Genomic DNA, 21,159 nt, shown 5'->3' with positions numbered 1-21,159 from the left:
TGCCTTCCCTCACTTTCCATATATAAAAGTCAGCAGGTCTGCCGGTTTAATCTTTGTTTGATCATTGTATTGGAACAGAGTCTTTGCAATGCCAGAAAAAGTGCTTGGGTTCAGCGGGCACATGACAAACTGTAAAGTTCAGAGCTATTTCTCCTTTGGCATATTGGTATTGCTTCCCAAAACCTGCCTCCTGAAGCAATTGCTTCCATTTGGCCAATGACAGGGTTGGTCGTGCCCTTATATCTGTTATCATTAATAGCTAATGGCCTCTGAATGATGAATATGCATCATTTTTGGTGCTTCCTCAGGGCCTGGATAAAGCTGGGATTTCTCAATTCTTTCTCTCCTTTTTTCCCCTCTTTTCACTCCATAGTCGCTGTTTGGCCTTTTTATTAAGGGTGTGAAGATCAGTTCAGATCTGATTGGATAAATTGATTCAATTCAGGTCAGCCATTGATTTGATTTGGGCTTCCAAACTGGATGGTTGAATTCAGCAGATCTGATTTGGATTTGATGGAGAACCTTTCGTTGCACAAAGAGAAGACATCAAAACAGCCGGAGCCATCTGGATGCTACTAATTTGATTCAGCACTTTTATCCTCCACATCAATGATCCAATTCAGAAAGTCAAGCGGGTTTGTAAAATATGTATTGAAACAAATCTTCACATGGCCTTATTTTTTCCTTGCTCAGAAACCTTGTCATAATCCAGTGGGATCTCTTTGTCCTCTTGACTCACACGGTCACTTTTCTAGGATCCTATATCACAGGGGTCCACAACCATGTTGGGTTGATGGCCCGGTGGGAAAGGGAGGGTCAGGCACCTTATGTGCACATGCACAAAGGTGAATGTGGTGATGTGCACATAGGCCGCGAGCATGCACACCACACAAATGGGGCTGCGAGGCTTTCAGTGACACTCGCGCCTGTGTGAGGCCTGTGGTGCTGCAACCACATGAGGCTTGCGGTGATGCTACCACCAGCACAAGGATCCTGCCACTGCCCCCACATGAAGTTTGCACTGTGGCCTGCAGTGATGCCATCACTGGTGCAAGGATCGCGCCCCCGTCCCCGTATGAGACTGGCAATGTGGCCCGCCTGCCACTTGTGGCGTTACCACCGATTGTGCAAAATTCATGGCAATGCCGCCACCTGCGTGTGGTGCACTGCCACTCACCTGCCACTTGCAGCGCTGCTGCCACCCGCACAAGCTGTGTGGCAATGCCGTAATGATGTGTCCATTGTGGGAACAGTGTCGTGAGGGGAGGTGAGCACACGCGCACATGTGCTGCCCAGCTACTCACACGGCTCAGTGGCCAAGAGCCCATAGGTTCGGGACCTCTGCTATATCGGCCTGGCTTATTGTGAGGGGTAGCCAAATAAAAACCTTGCAAAAACCTTGAGGATAAGGATGAAAGCATGCTGGCAGCTGCTTGGCTTTCCCTGCCCGCACACCACATGCTGAGAAGATGAAAAGAGAGGGAAAATTTGCCTGGAATTTATGAGGCTTGACCTTTTCCTCCATGCCCTCCACCCATGTAATCTGCTTAAAGAAATCTTTCTATCTCCACATCCATTGTATTACTTTCAGGTGTCATAATTTGTTAGAGCTCTCTCTCACTCTCTTTCTCTCTCACCCCCCCAACAAATTCTCTTTAAGAAGAAAAAGTGAGGGAGATGGTATTTTCAACCCTTCATATCTGAAGAACAACAGAGGTGGAGACATGGATTTGCGGCTGGGCTATTTTCTCCCTAAACTGGACCCTTACGGTATTTTTTTAATGCATCTTCCACTCTCATCAGAACATTCTGCTCTGGCAGAGGGATGGGAGGCCTGCTTTAAACCAAGGATCCTTATTCTATAGTTTAGAGCAATTTAGAAATAAACAAGTGAGGTCAACTGTGACTAGATGGGCTCATCTTGAAAAACTATTCCAATGTCCTTGGCCTTGAATAAAACAGAAAGGAATGAAGTAAAGCTGCAGGCATCCATAAGTAGTTCCTCAACTCCCTTCCTCCTACTCTCTTACTATTCAGCTACGTTGCTGTCCATTCTCTTTTCTCCCTCTAATGTTTGCATTAGATATTTCCGTTAGCAATGCAGTTTGGTGTAGAAGCCACAGCTTCACACATATGCAATTGTATTGCTTTTTCAGGTATAACTGAGAGCCAGTTTAATGTAAGGGTTAAGGTGCTGTCCTGGAAATCAGGGGACTGAGTTCTAATCCCATTTTAGGCATGAAAGCTGGCTGGGTGACTTTGGGCCAATCATTCTCTCAGCCCAATCCACCTCAAAGATTGAGGAAGGTATATTATGTAAATTTGCAACCTTGAGTTACTTATCAAGTAATAAATGTGGAATTAAAAAATCAAATAAATAAAAAAGAAAAAGAAAGAAAGAAAAAAGAAAGAAAGAAAAAGAAAGAAAGAAAGAAAGAAAGAAAGAAAGAAAGAAAGAAAGAAAGAAAGAAAGAAGAAAGAAAAGAAAGATTCATTTCAGGATATTCCAAATCTAATTTCTTCAGAAAGCTGCTTCCTTATCCACCCTAGCTGATGGTAAGACTACAAGAAGTGAACGACACAACAGAAACACACATCAGTAGCTCTCAAAAACTTTCTGACGTACATTTTTGACCTGACAGTTTTATACACACATTTTACATAAGGTTCTCAAAACTTTTATACAGTTTTCACGTTAGGTATCCTTTTATGACAGATACATTTTGAACTATTTATATTCCTCAACACATGCTTACATCACAAGTATCACATCACAGCTTTTAGAAATGGAACTGAAGCAGTTGTTGAAAAAAAAGCAAAGTTTAGGGTTTTTTTAGTTAGATGACAAGAAGGAATACTCCATAGTAGATGTACTTTGGTGTACATGTGTGGGTATAAATTTTCTCTAATGTCCTATTTATTTCTCTGTGCACAAAGATACTGTGTGTAAATTAATAGGTGTTACATGTTCAAGATAAAACTTCAAGGCAAAAAAGGTGGCCCTGGAACTAAAGAACTGTAGAACAGCAATCACATGATTCTTATTCGCTATTAACCTCATCTTGCTTTTTTATTTTGGATAGAATCAATGTTAATCAAACTGACACAAGTATAAAATGCTGAATTAAGATTAAACATATAACTCAAACAATACATTTTCTAAAGTCTGGAAGAATCAATTATGTTTTCCTTGCTACTATGTCTGAATGTTCTATATTGTTGGTGTCCATAGACAATAATTTTTTTTCTTTATTTGCTGTACTTCTGACCACACTTATCTTCTGTAAAGACAGGCAGTTATGCACTTAATAATGAGCCATTTGTATGTTTGGATAAATATAGGTGTAGAAAATCTCAAGTCAAGTGTAAATAGGCCATCCATTGATCTTTTAAAACACCTGTGGTTGGAGAATTAAATGACATGGATGAGCAGAATCTGACAGAACAAGCTGGATCTAAAAATTGCTAGTTTGGGCTACCTGTAATATAAACCCAGTTCAATTGTTGTTTTGTTTCATAATATTTTTAAAAATGGAAGACTTTGATTTAAGTCACTTGTGATCAATGTAAGAGAACCCTGGTGTTTTGCAATTGGATTCTAACAGTCAATACACAGCAGGGATATTGATTCTGCTAACTTCACATGAAAACATATTTTCCAAACACTAAGCTAAAACAACATTTGATCTGTTTCATTGACAGATCGGAGAGCAAAGTGAGGTTTTTTTTTACTTTTGCCTTCTTTTTCATGTATCTTCAAATACTTTGGGTGTTCAAGGAAACAGTGGAATTTCAGCAAGTCTGAATCATGATCCCAAAATTGGTTTGGTAGACTTTTGGGGGGCTTGCCTAAAATAAAATATTATATAAAACTTAGCTCAAAAAAGAAGATATTAAAGATAATAACATTGTGAGCAACACATGATAATCAAATCACCTTTTTTGCTGAATTTAAATTGCAATCCCAACTAAGTCACATTCATCTCTTAATACTTTCTTGATGTCTTAATTTGGTGTTTTCTGCAGAGGTCATTGTACTGTAGTGACAATAGTTGAACAGTGTGTATAGTAAGTTCTTCAATCTACATAAAGGAAACATTAGATTGTCGGAGTGCACTGATCACAATGGGAAAGCAGCATGGATGATTAAAAAAATGAAAATATTTTCAAGTCATCAAGCTGGGAGAGATATATCATAGTCCACAAAAGCTTCAAAGTCCAAGTTGGCAATAGGCCTTGTGTAGTGTGGATCGTACCTTTCCATCACAGTCTGTTTACATGTTACCATTTTCAACTTTATGTCTCCATACTCAACATTTCTAGTCTGCATAGCAACTACTTGCTGCAGAGGTTGGCAGGTGTAACATGTGGAGGATACTAGGCTGGTGTGCATGTGTTCATGTATGTATGAGATGTGGCCGTGATGCATTAGGTTGTCATGGTATCCTGCTAGGTAGCAGCTGTGGTGGCAAGGCATCCAACTGATGAGAGTGGTTGGCATGGCAACCTCAAGGGGCCTGTCTTTATTCTGCCCATACTTAAAGGTTGGAGTGGGGAAGGTCTTTCTTGGAGTGATTATCCTAGGACCACATCTGTTGGTTTGTCTATTGCCCTAAAGCACATGATGAGGCCCATCTTCAGCCACTGAGGTGCCTTCTGGAGGAGAGGGCGGCTCCTTAGTTGCCAGGAGCCCTCTTCCCTCCTAAGAAGCGGGTTGCCATGGTGCCAATTTCAACGAAGATGCGGTTGCCATGACAGCGATGCAGAAGGCGAGATAGAAGGAACCAACGCGCGTCGCGGCTTCCAGACGCCAGGGGACGCTGCCCGGTGCAGAAGAGACGGAAGCGTAATAAGCCACAACGCGGAGTGGGCACTCTATCATTTCCTTCTTTTATTCTATGGCATCTGTGCGAATTTCGGGCTTCGGAGTGGTGCGGCCGGTCGGCCGCAGCGGACTCGTTGGTGGGGTTAGGCCCGCCTCCCCTGGCGGAAAGATGGCGGCCGCCAGCGCTGTCGAGTGAACGGTGGAGGTTCGCCCCATCAGGAGCGAGTTGGAGCGGGAAGCATCGAGGTGGGGTCTTCCCTTGCCGCATCCTCGCGGGATACGCGTGGAAGCGTTGGCCCCGTTGCGTGGGGAGGGGGGAATCAAGCTTCTCCAGGCGTGGAGAAGCGTGTCTTTAAGAAGAGACTGGGCAGCCACTTGTCTGAAATGGCATAGGGTCTCCTGCTTGAGCAGGGGGCTGGACTAGAAGACCTCCGAGGTCCCTTCCAAGTCTTTTATTCTGCCAAGAGACTGGGCAGCCACTTGTCTGAAATGGCATAGGGTCTCCTGCTTGAGCAGGGGGCTGGACTAGAAGACCTCCGAGGTCCCTTACAGCTCTGTTCTGATGAAATTGATTGAAGATAGGGATAGATAGACAGATGTTGTGGGTGCTTCATCACAGGAGGATTTTAAGAAGAGGCTAGATAGACGCGTGTCTGAAATGGTATAAGGTCTCCTGCTTGGGCAAGTGGTTGGACTAGAAGACCTCCGGGGTCCCTTCCAGCTCTATTCTGATTCTGATTCTGGTTTGCTGTAGCCAAAGGGCTGCACCTGCCTCTTTCACCTGTCCTTGGGGGGGGGGAAAGGGCTTCAGTTGCCTCTTTGGGCTCTTCCTCAAGAAAATAAACTGGGCAAATGTCGATTAAAGCCAATCCCCGAACGTCAGCATCTTGTGAGCCACAAATGTATTTCTTTCCCTTCTATATCAAACTTCTTAAGCCACCCATCTCACTCATAGAGGTGCTCTGGGAGGTGTACAATTTAATTGATATAATAAAACATTTAAACCTAAAGAATTTAGGCTTAGTCTTTTTTTTAAAAAAAAGATGTAAAGCAAAGTTATTGAAATAGCTTCATCATCATTAAAATAACTGAAGGATGCCATGAACACAAAGGACTTCTGGGAGTTGGCTTTTGTGTTCCTTAATTTCTCAGACCCAGTGGCCATGACATTTATATTTCATCACCCTCATTTATATTTCTCTCAAGTGGGGGAATTCCCCTTAGTGGATTAGTTAGTTCCTTGTTAGTGGAACTGCCCACCTCTATAGGCGGCTACTACTCTCTGTTTCCTTCTTTCCACTTAGGTGGTATGAAGTCTGCAGAAAGGGGGAGTTCTGGCTGATTATTATTTTGTTTTAATCATTAAATTTGTCATTTGGATACCTTTACCGCTTTCAGTTACTTGCAAAAATAATAAAGGCGGGATACAAATTAAATGAATACATTTATTTGCCACCCGTCTCGCAGTTCGAGGCGACTCTGAGAGGCTTACAAATGTGAAAAGAAATACATTAGGTGAGGAGTGAAGACCTTTGAATACAATGAATTCAAGAATGCCTTTTATTTATCAAGCCTGTATCCTGCCTTGCTTCCGGGAGGTTAAAGTGGCACACACATTGCTCCCTCCTCCAGTTTTCCCAGCAACAATTACCCTGTGAATAAAGTTGTGCTAAAAAAGAATAATTGGCCCAAAGTCACCCAGTGAGTTTCTGTGCTTGAGGGTGGACCTGAACCTCCATCTTTTTGCCTTATTAGCTTTACTTACCTACTTGCCTAAGAAACTCTCTTAGGCCAGATCATCTCCACATGGTCTACCCTGACTTAAAGCAGACTTTCAGACAAGGTTTTTGTTCACCTATAGATATTTGAAATAGTCCAAATGTAGGATGTGTATTCCACCACTGAGTTGTGACCGTTTCACATGTGCTTAAGAAAGAAAGGGGGAAAAGAAAAGAACAAGAAGCAAACTAATAACATTCAGCTTAAAGTCAGATGAGATGTCCTGCATTCTGCCCCAAATTTGGAAATACTAGATAGAATGGTTGGGCTTGGATTTAAATTTGTATTCAGATTCTATTCAGTCCAATCTATCTCCCTTTGTTACAAAGAAAAAAAAAACAAATACAGGAAAAGCATCCTTCAAAGAAAGATGGAAATCAATGCTATTGCAGAGGCATTGCTACTGTCTAAACCCACTCATTCTTGTATCAGATTAGATCAGGGATGTCAAACTCAATTTCATTGAGGGCCACATCAGCGTTGAGGTTGCCCTCAAGGGGCCGGGTGGGCATGGCCTCCTAGGTGGGTGTGGCTAGAGTGCGTATCGCCTACTGGGTGGGCGTGGCCAGCTCTACATCGTTGGCATCAAGGGTGCCTATGGGGGCCTGGGCAGGAGTGGGACAGATCTGAGGGTCTCTGTCAGAAGGAGGGTCTCTGGGCCAGGGCCAAGGCAGTGGGGGCCGTTCCCTCACTGTTTCCAGGATGGCTTCGCGGGCCACATGAAACCACTTCGTGGGCAGGATCCGGCCCCCGGGCCTTGTGTTTGACATGTCTGGATTAGATAGAGGTTGAGTCAGTAGTTTGAACTGCTCTTTCTAATGGTCTGCTTGAGTATATCATTTCTACTTGAAGTGGAATGGAATACTCCAAAAGAAGGATGGACTTCCTCCCAGTTTTTAGCCATTAGCTCTTCTGAGCAATTTGTAATTTACATTAAATATTGCCTTGTTTCATTTGGGAAACAAAATTCCTAAGTTGTAAAGTATTTCCTTAATTGTAAGTACGGTATTTTAAGCTCACTTCAGGTGATTCTGGAAAACAATACAAAGTATTGGAGAATCTTGCAGCAGCTTAAAAATAGCAATTTTTTGTATTTGTGTGTCTCTTGAATGTTCTCCTTCTCTTTACAGTTTTGTCATCCCTGCCTCCAAATGTTCCATTGCTTGACAACATGATTTGCCCTGCGCCTTCCTCAGAGCCCAGTATTCCTGGGATGTTCTCTGTTTGAAGAGGATAGGATGGAACATGACAACCCAACCATCAGACCACGTCGGATCCAGAACCAGAATGTAATTTACCGTTTAGAACGTCGAAGGATCACCTCTGGCAAAATTGGGACACATTGGCACCAAGTCCGCATTTTTCATCAGAACATTTTCCCCAATTTTACCGTGGTCAACGTTGAGAAGCCCCCCTGTTTCTTACGAAAATTTTCCCCTGATGGAAGATACTTCATTGCTTTCTCCTCAGATCAGACGTCTTTGGAGATTTATGAATATCAGGGATGTCAAGCAGCAGAGGATCTACTCCAGGGTTATGATGGAGAGATCTTGGCTAATGGCAATGATCAGAGGTCCATCAACATCCGTGGGCGGCTCTTTGAACGGTTCTTTGTCCTCCTTCATATTACCAACGTGGCCTCCAATGGGGAGCACTTGAACCGTGAATGTAGCTTGTTTACAGACGATTGTCGATATGTCATTGTTGGTTCTGCTGCCTATCTGCCCGAGGAACCCCATCCTCCCTTTTTTGAGGTTTACCGCAACAGTGAATCGGTGACTCCTAATCCCAGGTCTCCTTTGGAAGATTATTCTTTGCACATCATAGACCTTCACACTGGTAGGTTGTGTGACACCCGGACCTTCAAATGCGACAAAGTCATCTTATCCCACAACCAAGGACTCTACCTATATAAGAACATCTTGGCTATTCTCTCCGTGCAGCAGCAAACGATTCATGTCTTTCAGGTAACTGCTGAAGGTACCTTCATTGATGTGCGGACCATAGGGCGCTTTTGTTACGAGGATGACCTTCTCATGCTCTCTGCGGTCTATCCAGAGGTCCAGCGGGATTCGCAGACAGGAATGGCCAACCCCTACAAAGAGCCGTTCATCAATTCTCTGAAACACAGGCTGTTAGTCTATTTGTGGCGAAGGGCAGAACAAGATGGAAGCGCTATGGCTAAAAGGAGGTTCTTTCAATATTTTGACCAGCTGAGGCAGCTTCGCATGTGGAAGATGCAACTGTTGGACGAGAATCATCTCTTCATCAAATACACAAGTGAGGATGTAGTCACATTACGAGTGACGGATCCTTCACAGGTAGGAATATAGTGATTTTATGGCATGGGGTTTTTTTTGGTCTGGTTGTACGTTGCACACGAGTCCGTCTGAGTCAGTGGTATGCAGAGATGATAATAAAGAATTTTCAAACTTAGTAGCCACTATTGTTCCTGTCTTTCACAGTTCTATCTAGTTTCCTTTCCAAACCATCGTTGCCCCATTTGATAGCAGGAAAAGTCTACAGTTTTTGTCTGTAGAATAAATCATTGTTTACAATGATTGTTTCTTGGACCTCTCCACATTTATGAATGAGTACAAATTTTAAAGTAAGGGAGAAAGAAAAAAACTCTATCCACATTTTTGCATGCATATATTGTTTCTCTTCCCGCCAGAGTACTGTCTAAAAACCCTTCCAGTCTGTGATCTTTTTTTCCACAGGAAATTAATCTAGCCTGTTCACTGTTTTATTTTGCACCTTTTGTGCTTTGCCAATTCTCTTTAATGTGTTGAACAGAACTGCATGCATTGTTTAAGATAGGCTTTTGCGCATGCAAGCATGCTCACGCACTATTATAATAAAGTGTGTTTTATGTTTCAGTTATATTCCAACATAGATATATATTACTATGGTGATTGTTTTACTTTCATTATCTTCCACACGATTCCTAGCACAGATTTTGCCTTTCTATAGGGTTGACTTTTTCCACTGAAGTACAATATCTACTATGAGTACAAAATCCTTTTCCTGGTCAAGTCAAGCTCAGATCTCATTACTGTAAAAGTTGGTTGTCCAGAGTAAAAAAACACAACAACCCCGAGTCTAATATGGTTTGGATTCCTGAAACATGCACACAGACATGCATCTCCCACAGAGCAAGAGATGTAATTTGCCAGGAGATCTTCCTACTATGCCTATAGTGACCAAGGCAAACAATGTTTCACCAAAGGCCCAATACATTTTAGTCTTCTAAAGACAAAAAACCTGATTGATGGGACTTCCTGAAGGCTTCATAAGATGATTGCAAGAATGCAGAAAGAATTTGACAAACAGGGGACGGGGAGGAAATGAATGGTGCTGGGTAAATTAACCCCAGTTTTAAAGAAACGATGGAGAAACATAACCTTAATGTTTCTTACAATTTTATTAGCAGGTGTATAACATTCACAACAATATCAACTATAGCTTCTTTGAAAGAAAAAGAAAAAAAAGAAGATTCTCAAGAGGCAGTTTTCCAAAAACTTAAGTTACAAGTCTCTAGAGATGCAGAAATGCGATCAAGATTTTGGCATCACCCGCAACCTATTTCCTAAGGGAAAAATTCTTTACCACTGCTTAGGTGACTGTAAAATCAAAACATACCTTTTCAAGATTCTTAGATAAGAATGCCCGTAATTCAAAAGAAATAGTTAATGGCGCTCATCCTTTCTTTTCCAAACCAGCAGGAGATCCTAAACAGTGCAGTGTTTACAGGCGGCAACAGAGCGCACAAAAGCAATTTCAATGACTCATCTCGGCATGTTAGAAATATTAAGACAGCAGAAGAAAATTACTGCCCCCCCAACCCCATCCCAAATAAGTCCTACCATCTCACCTTTCTGCATACACCAAAGGAATAATCAGCTGCCAGCTCACACCTGACTGGGGAAAAAAAAACGAAAGGGGGGGGGAAACCCCAACGCATTTCCCAGCAGGAACTGAAATTAAATCATCTTCTCTGGGAAGAAAAGCAAAATCACGCTCGGCAGAGAAAAGGAGAAGTGGGGCATTGAGTGTCCGGTTGGAAACAAACAAACAAAAGCCTTGGAGGAATTCCAGCCAGCTTTGTAAATGATTTGACCACCGGTTAATAACCCAAGTTAACATTTGCTCTCCTTTCAGATGATGGCAAAGGCAAGGGATTAATGACCCAAGGCAGGGTTCTTCCCGGGGGGGGGGCCGGCCACAAAAAAAGCATCTCTTTGGGCTGCTGGGCGGGGGTTGGGGAGTTGGTTGGCGCACCTGGCCGCTGCCTCGTCTACCCACCTGGCCTCCGTTTCTGCCTCCTCCTTCCAGCCTTCCTTTTTTGTGGTGTACAACATGGTGACTACCGAGGTGATCGCCGTCTTTGAGAACACGTCGGACGAGCTGCTGGAACTCTTTGAGAACTTCTGCGACCTCTTCCGTAATGCCACTCTCCACAGCGAGGCCGTTCAGTTCCCTTGCTCGGCCTCGAGCAACAATTTTGCCAGGCAGATCCAGCGCCGGTGAGCCTCATGCTTTTCAGTTAACACCCCCCCCCCGTTCCCTTTCCATCCCCCCCCTTTCCCTTTCCACAAAACCAGCAAAATGGAAGGAGCTAAAGCTAAACTTCAGTTTCGGCTTCCCCCAAATGAACTGGAATTGCCCTCATGTCTTCAAGTAAACGTATCTGAAGGGTGGCCCAGGCTTTTGGTAGCTGAGTCTTATTTATTAATTACTTTATTGGGCAACTGCTTGTCTGAAGTGGAATAGCATAGGAATAGGAATAGGAGTAGGAATAGAGTAGAGTTAGAGTAGAATAATAGGATAGGATAGGATAGGATAGGTTAGGATAGGATAGGATAGAATAGAATAGAATAGAATAGAATAGAATAGAATAGAATAGAATAGAATAGAATAGAATAGAAGTAGGAATAGAATAGAATAGAATAGAATAGAATAGAATAGAATAGAATAGAATAGAATAGAATAGAATAGAATAGAATAGAATAGAATAGAATAGAATAGAATAGAATAGAATAGAATATCAGAGTTGGAAGGGACCTTGGAGGTCATTTAGTCCAACTCCCTGCTCAGGCCGGAAACCCTATACCATTCTGGGCAAATGGCTGTCCAGTCTCTTCTTAAAAGACTTCCAAGGATGAAGCATTCACAGCTTCTGGAGGCAGGTTGTTCCACTGGTTAATTGTCCTCACAGTCAGGAAGTTTCTCCTTAGTTCTAGGTTGCTTCTCTCCTTGATTAGTTTCCATCCGTTGCTTCTTGTCCTGCCTTCGGGCGCTTTGGAGAAGAGCTTGACTCCCTCTTCTTTGTGGCAGCCCCTGAGATACTGGAACCCTGCTATCATGTGTCCCCCCTCGTCCTTCTCTTCCTTAAAAGGGTCTCCTGCTTGAGCAGCGGGGGTTGGAGTAGAAGACCTCCAAGGTCCCTCCTAACTCTGTTTTATTTAACACTTTTGGGAAAGGGAAGGGCAGCTGTGGGTCAGGCAGAGATTGTGTCACACTTTATTTTTCTAACAGGGAAAGGGGTGCATTTGGCTTAAAAAAACAACAACTTTTCTTGCTTGATTATATGCCATGAAACCAGCATCAACACTTAGTGACACCCCCCCCAAAAAAATTTTCTCCCTGACAATTTGTCCCTAATCTGGTCTTCCATTGCCACTTTTAACTGATTCCATCCACCGTGATGCTGGTCATCCTCTATTTCCCTTTCCTTCTGCCTTTCCCAGCATGAGCCTTTTTCCCAGAGAGCTTTGCATAATGTTTCCAAAAGTAGGGTCATATGAGGCTGGCAATTTACGCCTGGAGTGAGAACTCTAGATTGACTTATTGGATCCATACCTTTGTTTGTTTCCTTGGCTCTCCACAATATTCTTATTTTGCAATTTAACACGGTAGGTTTTTGGCCTCTCGCCATGTGTCTTATTCTTGCCAACTGTAACCGGAAGGGACTCCAGGCGTTGCACAAGCTATAGGCAGTCCTCGTCTTACGACGGTTTGTTTAGTGACCGTTCAAAGTTACAACGGCACTGAAAAAAAGTGACTTGTGACCATTTTTCACACTTACCACCATTTGCAGCATCCCCCCCGTGGTCGCGTGATCAAAATTCAGATGCTTTGCAACTGGCGTGTACTTAGGACGGTCGCAGTGTCCCGGGGTCACGCTGATCCCCTTTTGCGACCAACTGTCGAGCAAAGTCAGTGGGGAAGCCAGGTTCACGTAACAACCGGGTTACTAACTTAGCCAACTGCAGTGATCCACTTAACAAATGTGGCAGGATAGGTCGTAAAAATGGGGCAAAACTCACCCAACAAATATTTTGCTTAGCAACATAAATTTTAGGCTCCACTGTGGTCGTAAGTCAAGGACTGCTTGTTCACCTGATGCATATGATGCTTTTTTTAAAACAACAACAACAATATTTCTCTCCAGTGGTCTCCAGATATTATGGACTACACCTCCCGTAGGTCCAATATTTGTGCTGGCTATGCCTGATGAATGTTAAAAGTCCAAGACATAAATGGGCTTCATGGAAGGCTTCAGATTCTGCTTTTCAGAGGTCCCTCACCTTGTAAGATAGATAATGAGGAGTATCTCATATAGTCGATGATGAAATTGAGGGTTTAGGGTTATCTGAATGATAAGGAACAGAATAATCTTTCCTGAAATTCACCTTAGTAAAGAGCTCTCCCTGTTTCCTAACTTCAGAGCAAGTAATCACTTAACCATGTATACTATGAACCAGTTTTTTCAACAACTTAGAACAAGCTGCTTCCCCTTCCTCCCATTTGCATTTGTCCCCCCCCCCCTTTACATAATTCAAGAATGAGAATGGATCTCCATCTTATCCTTTAATGACAGAAGATCTGGAGGCATAAAAGCTTTTAGTTTTCATGTTCTTCTTCTTCGAGAAAACATCATTTAAAGGCAAGCGTTGGTAATCCTTGTCTCTCCCCCCCTATGATATCTGTCATATTTTGCAGTTTAAAGCGTCCACTTCTTAGTACGTTCATATCGGTTTACTTCAGGATTTATTTCCCAGAAACCTGCACATTGGCCTTTTGAATAAAGGCTTTTTGCACAGATTCAGTATTCCTGGCAGGGCCAAAGGTTTTAGGTTTAAACCTGGACGAATGTGAACTTAAAATAGAGATTTGGGATTTTCCCCGTTTAATGTTCCAAAGCTGTTGCCATTCTAATATTTGGCTTTCATGCAAGAGATTGAGTGAGCAATGACCTTTTTAAGAGTGCAAGGTGATTTGGGTGTCTCTAAAACAGGAGTGTCAAACTCAATTTCATTGAGGGCCACATCAGCATTGCGGTTGCTCTCAAGCGGCCGGGTGGGTATGGCCAGGCTGGGCGTGGCCTATTGGGTGGGCGTGGCTATAGTGCGTATGGCCTACTGGGTGGGCGTGGCCAGCTCTACATCGTTGGCATCAAGGGTGCCTATGGGGGCCTGGGCAGGAGTGGGACAGATCTGAGGGTCTCTGGCAGAAGGAGGGTCTCTGGGCCAGGGCCAAGGCAGGGGGGGCCGTTCCCTCACTGTTTCCAGGATGGCTTCGCGGGCCGCATGAAACCACTTCGCGGGCCGGATCCGGGCCCCGGGCCTTGTGTTTGACATGTCTGCTCTAAAATATTAATGTATGTTTTCTTGAAGAAAAAGATACTGCACACTCCAAATTTTTAACTCTCGGTTTTCTTCGGTTCAACATCTGGTGACCTCTTCCTTTTTATTGGCTCAGCGTCTGTTAGCTCTTTCTGATTATTTTTTCCGCTGGGGTTCCCTTGACCCAAGGGTGTGCTCATCTTGACTTTATCCTTGTCCTTCCACCCATCGTCCATTGAATGAAGGCTATTCTGTAAAAATGGTTAAGGACAATTTACAGAGAAGCCTATAATGAGCTTCTAAGGAATCCCGCTTAGATTCTTTTTGGAAATGCAATCTAGAAATCATTATGCTGCTCAATTTCTCTTCAAGTACAGGTGATCCACTACTGCAGAACTATATATCTGGTTAGCTGTCTTCATAGCAACATAGCTGTTTCGTTTGTGCTTTAATTGCTCTCCAAAGAGCTTAACTACATGTTCCTCGTGCTTATGTTTTAACCTCAAAACAAGCACAGGAAATGCACAAGCTTGAATTTCCATAGCTTCCTGGGATTTGAACCTGTTTGTCTAAGCTAACTCTCTGAATGATGCCATTATTTCCTCTAAATTATTCAGTGACTACAGCTTCAAGGTCTTAGGCAGAAGTTCTTAAAACTCACTTTTCCCATCGTCGTCGTTGTCATCATCATCATCATCATGTTGAAAAGGACCTTGGATAACACCAAGACTTAATGCAGCATTATGTCAGTCTTGCCAGGTGGAACAGAGAGAAAACATGATGATGATGATGATGATGATTTTTTTTATTTTATTTATTTTAATTCCATTTATATCCCGCCCTTCTCCGAAGACTCAGGGCGGCTTACAAGCTTAGCAGTAGCCTTCATTCTATATATATGCCTGCTTATTAGGGCTTTCACACACACACCCCAAGCGGCATTATTACAAAGTCAGCTTAATTGGCCCCAACAATCTGGGTAATAATAATAATAATAATAATAATAATAATAATAATAATAATAATAATAATAATAATAATAGAGTTGGAAGGGACATGGAGGTCATCTAGTCCAACCCCCTGCTCAGGCAGGAAACCCTATACCATTTCAGACAAATGGCTGTCCAGTCTCTTCTTAAAAACCTCCAGTGTTGGAGCATTCACTGCTTCTGGAGGCAGGTGGTTCCACTGGTTAATTGTTCTAACTGTCAGGAAGTTTCTCCTTAGTTCCAGGTTGCTTCTCTCCTTGATTAGTTTCCAGCTGTTGCTTCTTGTCCTGCCTTCAGGTGCTTTGGAGAATAGCTTGACTCCCTCTTCTTTGGGGCAGCCCCTGAGATACTGGAACCCTGCTCTCATGTCCCCCCTCGTCCTTCTCTTCATTAAACTAGACAGACCCAATTCCAGCCACCGTTCCTTGTATGTTTGAGCCTCCAGTCCCCTAATGTATTTTTCTCAAAGTGATACCAAAGATTTGTCACAGCTAAACTTCAGTCCTTTGATGAACTCAGGATTCTTAATTGTCTGATTTCCGCCCCCCTTCCTCTCCCCCGCAAAGCTAACGTATAGTACTAGGTGGGTGGAAAGGAGGATATGTGTTTTTTATGTTGTTTCTTCCAGCTTTATAGCCCTCACCTTCTCTCCTTCAGTTTCAAGGACACCATTGTCAATGCAAAGTACGGGGGACACACAGAGGCAGTGCGTCGTCTCCTGGGTCAACTTCCAATCAGCGCACAATCGTACAGTGGCAGCCCTTACCTTGACCTCTCTCTCTTCAGCTATGATGACAAATGGGTTTCGGTCATGGAGCGCCCCAAAACGTGTGGTGACCACCCAATCAGGTACGCACAATGCCTTGATTTCCATCCTTACATTAGGAAGAACAAGTTGTTGCACGTAGTTTGCTGCCCCGTTAGATAGGAAACCAGGTAATCATAAGGTTTACGTCTCATTCATTGGGGGAATTAATAGGGTCCTTGGCTTGATCGACCATAGGCTGCAGTTAGTCCTCAACTTACGACCACAGTGGAGCCCAAAATTTACGTTGCCGACTGAGGATTTTGTCGGGTGGGTTTTGCCCCATTTTTGCGACTGTTCTGGCCACCCTTTTTTAAATGAACCACGGCAGTCGTTAACCTACTCACACGGTTGTTTAAAGCGAATCCGGCTTCCCCATTGACTTGGCTTGTCGGAAAGTCGCAAAAGGGGCATCGCGTGTCCCCAGGACGCTTCCAACCGTCGTAAATACGAGTCAGTTGCCAAGCGTCATGAATTTTGATCCCGTGACCGTGGGGAGGCTGCGGCGGCCGTAAGCCTGGAAAAACGATCGTGCATACCGTCATTTTGTTCAGCGCCATCGTAACTTCAAACGGTCACTAAACTGTTGTAAGTCGAGGACTACCTTGTATTCTTACGTTTAATTTAATTTAGTGTGATTTTATTCAACTCTTTGGTCAAAAAAAAAAAAGGCTGCCAGACTCGTTTACCAATGAGTGAGATGGGTCTTCTCGAGCTTCTAAATCCAAACATCGTCCCATAGCGAACGTCGGTGAGGAAGACAATAGATTCCAATGCCTTCCCTCCCCCTCCCCCACTCCATTACAGTTGTCCGGTTGCAAGCGAAGCTGCGTAGCGAGTCAACCGTGACCCTTGGCTTCTAGAGGGCAGAGAGTCTTCCCTTCCGATCTGCTTTCCACAGTTGCCCTTGCTGTTTTCCCTACCTGACGGAAGTTTATCCCCCATCTTCTAGTTCAGAGGTCCCCAGCCTTTTGGGCACCAGGGACCGCTGGCTCCGTGGAGAGAGGTTTTTTCCACGAACCGGAGGATGCGTGGTTTTGCGTGCTGCCTGCATCCCGCGGATGGGGCTTTGCCTGTTTGCGTGGACCGGTTGCTGGCATGCCACTGCCCGGTACCGGTCCACGGACCTGGGGGTTGGGGACCCCTGTTCTAGTTCCCAGTTCTATCTGTTCCTCATAAACTGCTCAAATGCCAATTCTCAAACCTCAGGTAAGCTCCCTTGTGGCACCCAATGAATGAGCTGATTTGATTGTCTCCTTTGGGCCTCTCTTTATTGACATGCTTGAGTTCCAGCACAGTCCTCCATCCCCCCGAGGATATTGGGGTTCTGCCTTTTTGCCACGCTTGGCTTACGTTTTGAGTTCTTCCTCTCTTCTGACGCCGGGCGCCAACTGCACCATTCACGCTGGGCTGGATGGTAAGATGGCAGCTCTTTTGCCACCTTAAAGCCACTGCCAGGAGATTTCTTAGCTCTCCTGTAGCCTGGGCCATTAGGGTGAGCAAGAAAGCCTGCTGTTGACAGTCGAAGGGCCCAGACTTAAGCAGTCTGAAAATAATGTCACAGGAAAAGCCTTTCGGGGAGGAGCGTGTTTTTTTTTAGAAAGCCAAACAGCGTGGCAGGTAAAGCTTTTCATTTTTATAACAATTGCCCCCCCCCTCCCCCGGAGAGAAGTGCTCTCCATTACCGTTCTTATTGGCAAGCATCTCGCATTTCGGTATCTTTTAATTTTTTTCCGCTGCATGCGAGGCGGTGCAAATGGGCCTCTTGATTGCAGAGCACTTTTCAAAAAAAAAAAAAAGAGAGATGTTAAAAAAAAACACACAACACGAGACAGAGCCGTACCTTGAGAGATTACCGGGCACTTTTCTTGAGTAGGGCAAATTGCCCTGAATTAGAAGGGGGAGGGCAGAAACTCACAGAACGGAAGTTTGCTCCCTTTCCCCGGGTTTTTTGTGGTTTTTTTTTTGCGCCCCCCTCCCTCCCCAAATTGTGCCTACCAGCTTCACTTCCTGGAGAGAAAAGGGAGCCATTTAGAAAGTCAGGCCAGTCAGATTGTTGCTCTTCTCCCTCTCCCCCCCCTTTTTTTTCCTTTTTTCTTTCTTTTTTTGGGGGGGTCTCTTAATTTGTCAGGCCAGCCGGAGGCTTTTAAGGAGCGGAATATAAATGATGACTGTTTAGAAAGAATGTGATGAGCGAATGCGGCACAGGCCACGTTGTGAAACCTGGCGGGTGTATATTTATCCCCAGAGCAGTCCTCTTTCCCACCCACCCTGCCTGCCTGCCTGCCTGCCTGCAACGGCCTGGCGTGTCTGTCTGTTTCGAGGGAAGGGGGAGGAGGTGTGGAATCCCGCACATTAAGGGTTTGAGCGGAGAGGAGGATGCTGTGAAAATGCTCACCTGCAAAACAAAGAAGGGAGAAGCAGCCACAAGAGATCAGGGTCAGTCCGTCTCTTTTATCTCAAGTTTTAATGAAGCTGTATTTTTTTTTAAAAAAAACAACAAAACAAAAACAAAACCCCGATTCCCCCCGTGGCGTCCTTCTCCTCGAGGGCTGATATCTCCTGCGAGGGACTCTAGCTGAATATCTGCTGTCGGAATCCAAAGGTTGGACGGCTTCCGAGCGCAGACTCCCATTTGTGTAGGACTGAGCTGGATAGCGGACAGTTTCTTTGGCCCTGAGGTTCTCCCTCTTTCACTTGACTTTATTTCCCCCCCCCACCTTAGCCCACCATGGCTCACAGTCCTTTTCTTTGTGGGAGGGGGAGGAGGGAGGGGGGGATTTTAAATACGCCGCCTTGAGCCGCATAGAGGAAAGGTAGGATCTGAGCCAGAGTTGACGATCATGTCCTTAAATTCCATCACCACCAGCTCGTCTGGTCAAAGGTAAACTTTCTTTTTACGGAAACTTTTTTAAATAGAGGAGTTTGACTGGTCTTGTCTCCTTCCCTGTTTTTTGTCTTTACCTTGGTCAAAATAGCATGGGGTTTTTCTTTGCTTACTGAATTCCGTGAGATTGATGTTTATTTAGTTCCATGTGCCTAAAGACTGGCCATCCAGCATCTCTCTCTCTCTCTCTCTCTCTCTCTCTCTCTCTCTCTCTCTCTCTCTCTCTCTCTCTCTCTCTCTCTTCTTTCTTTCTCTCTCTCTCTCCCTCCCTTTCTCTTTCCCTCCCTCCCTCCCTTTCCTCCTCCCTCCCTCTCTCCCCCTCCTCTCTTTCTCCCCTCCCTCTTTCCCTCCTTCCCTCCCCCTCTTTTCTTTCTTTCCCTCCCTCCCTCCTTCCCACCTTCCCTCCCTCCCACCCTCCCTCCTCTCTCTTTCCCTCCCTCCCTCTTTTCTTTCTCTCCCTCTCTCACTCCCTCTCTCCCTCTTTTCTTTCCCTCCCTCCCTTTCTCCCTTTCTCCCTCCCTCTCTCTGTCTTCCTCCCCTCCCTCTCTCTTTCCCTCCCTCCCTCTGTCTTTTCTTTCTCTCCCTCCCTCCCGCCTTCCCTCCCTCCCTCCCCCTCCCTCCCTTTCTCCCTCTTTCTCCCTCCCTCTCTCTGTCTTCCTCCCCTCCCTCTCTCTTTCCCTCCCTCCCTCTGTCTTTTCTTTCTCTCCCTCCCTCCCGCCTTCCCTCCCTCCCCCACCCTCCCTCCCTCCTCTCTCTTTCTTTTTTCCCATTCACAGATTTTATGCCCGAGATTCTGGTCTGCTGAAGTTTGAAATCCAAGCAGGACTTCTGGGTCGACCCATCAACCATACTGTCCGGCGCCTAGTGGCATTTACCTTCCACCCTTTTGAACCCTTTGCTATCTCTGTGCAGCGGACTAACGCGGAGTACGTGGTCAACTTTCACATGAGGCATAGCTGCACGTAGTCTTGCTCTGCTGTGGACACTGAATAGAGACATTTTTTTTCCCCCACAGACACCCCCCCCCCAAGCCAACGTCAGGCTGAAAGAAACCAAAACACCAAGCGTCTTTGGCGGGGTGCTGTTTCAGTCCTGTGATGTTTGGATATCACAGGAACAATGGTGCTGATGAATCCCATAGCCGCCTCAAAAAGTTCTTTTTTTTCTCAGGTGTTATTCTGTCATTCAGCACAAACCAAACAGATTTTTTTTTCTAAAGTTCTCTGCTCCGATACTTGACTTATCGCTACGTCTGCTCCTCCTCCTGCTATTTAGTGGGGCGGGGGTGGGGGGCCCTTCAGCTGAATAAGCAACAAGAAACCCATTTGTAGCCAAGCATTTAATTATTTCCCTCTCTTTTGTAATAGAGGGGTAAAAAGTCCTCCTGTCACGCTTTCAAGAAGGTTGGCTGGTCCCTTCGTGGGAGATAGGGAGATCGTGCCTGCTTTTATACAGGCAGGGAAGATAATGGGATAAACCCAAAGGCGCTTTTTTTTCACGAGGCAAATGGACTTCCTTGTTTCTCTTTGGAGACGTTTCGCTTCTCGTCCAAGAAGCTTCTTCAGTTCTGACTGGGATGGTGGGGAATGGAAGGGTTTATATTCGTTGCAGACAGCTGGCTAGTTGCTTTCTTTTGGAGAGCCGCTCGGAGGTTTGCCCGTGTCCTCAGGGTCACCGGAACAGTGCAGATGTCCGTGGAGCCTTCGTGGCTGCAGGATGCTTTCTGCCCTGTGTCCCTTCACTGTTGAAGACAGGCGCAGGCTGTTGGGGATAAGTCTGTGTTGTCTGCATCTCAAACTGAAGCACAAGTGGTTCCTGTGGTCTGCAGTGTTTCCTGGACATCCGTTCATACTCTCTTGCCATTCAGAGGGTGAAGCGAAACGTCTTCAGAGAAGAAACAAAGAAAGTCCAGTTGCCTCCTGAAAAAGCACCTCTGGGGCAACCATGACCTGGACGACGGAGACTCTCCATAGACCTCATGGGAGAAAATACTCTTCTATAAACACTTGGGAGGGACCTTATCTTTTCATCCCCTCTCTTTCTCTTTAGATTAGATTATAACCCAGGAAGGGTTTTGTGCTGCCTAAGTTCTCTTCAGTGAAAACTGTACTGCTAACCTAGAGTGTCCGCCTTCCAGGTGTCAGGGGTCCAGGATGTAAAAAAAGATGTTGAGACTAGAAAGAGTACAGAGAAGAGCAACAAAGATGATCAGGGGGCTGGAGGCTAAAACATATAAGGAACGGTTG

At 44.8% G+C, this 21,159-nt stretch overlaps 1 protein-coding gene across 2 annotated transcripts; it reads left to right on the top strand.

Annotated features, from left to right (window-relative positions):
• The first annotated feature begins 4,998 nt into the window (after positions 1–4,998).
• Positions 4,999–20,053, top strand: DET1 (DET1 partner of COP1 E3 ubiquitin ligase). 2 transcript variants are annotated; one of them, XM_081337319.1, is made up of 5 exons: positions 4,999–5,071; positions 7,735–8,925; positions 10,940–11,130; positions 15,879–16,070; positions 19,690–20,053. In XM_081337319.1, the coding sequence occupies exons 2-5, from the start codon at positions 7,843–7,845 to the stop codon at positions 19,877–19,879; spliced, it is 1,656 nt and encodes a 551-aa protein (XP_081193445.1). In that variant the 5' UTR covers positions 4,999–5,071; positions 7,735–7,842; the 3' UTR covers positions 19,880–20,053. The 2 variants fall into 2 exon arrangements, with proteins under 2 accessions (XP_081193445.1, XP_081193446.1); XM_081337320.1 differs by lacking the exon at positions 4,999–5,071 and having other exon boundaries at positions 7,316–8,925.
• Positions 20,054–21,159: the final 1,106 nt, after the last annotated feature.

This window comes from Vipera berus, assembly GCF_964194415.1.
Source record: "Vipera berus genome assembly, chromosome: 12".
Classification (NCBI taxonomy): domain Eukaryota; kingdom Metazoa; phylum Chordata; class Lepidosauria; order Squamata; family Viperidae; genus Vipera; species Vipera berus.
The sequence above is the reverse complement of the archived record's forward strand: the minus strand, read 5'-3'. Positions and strand labels throughout refer to the sequence as shown.

Excerpts from the sequence above, each read along its gene's own strand:
- DET1 (XM_081337319.1), top strand. The coding sequence starts at position 7,843 with ATGGAACATGACAACCCAACCATCAGACCACGTCGGATCCAGAACCAG. Across the intron at positions 8,926-10,939 it reads GAGTGACGGATCCTTCACAG|CCTTCCTTTTTTGTGGTGTA; the intron begins GTAGGAATATAG and ends TCCTCCTTCCAG. Across the intron at positions 16,071-19,689 it reads TGTGGTGACCACCCAATCAG|ATTTTATGCCCGAGATTCTG; the intron begins GTACGCACAATG and ends TCCCATTCACAG.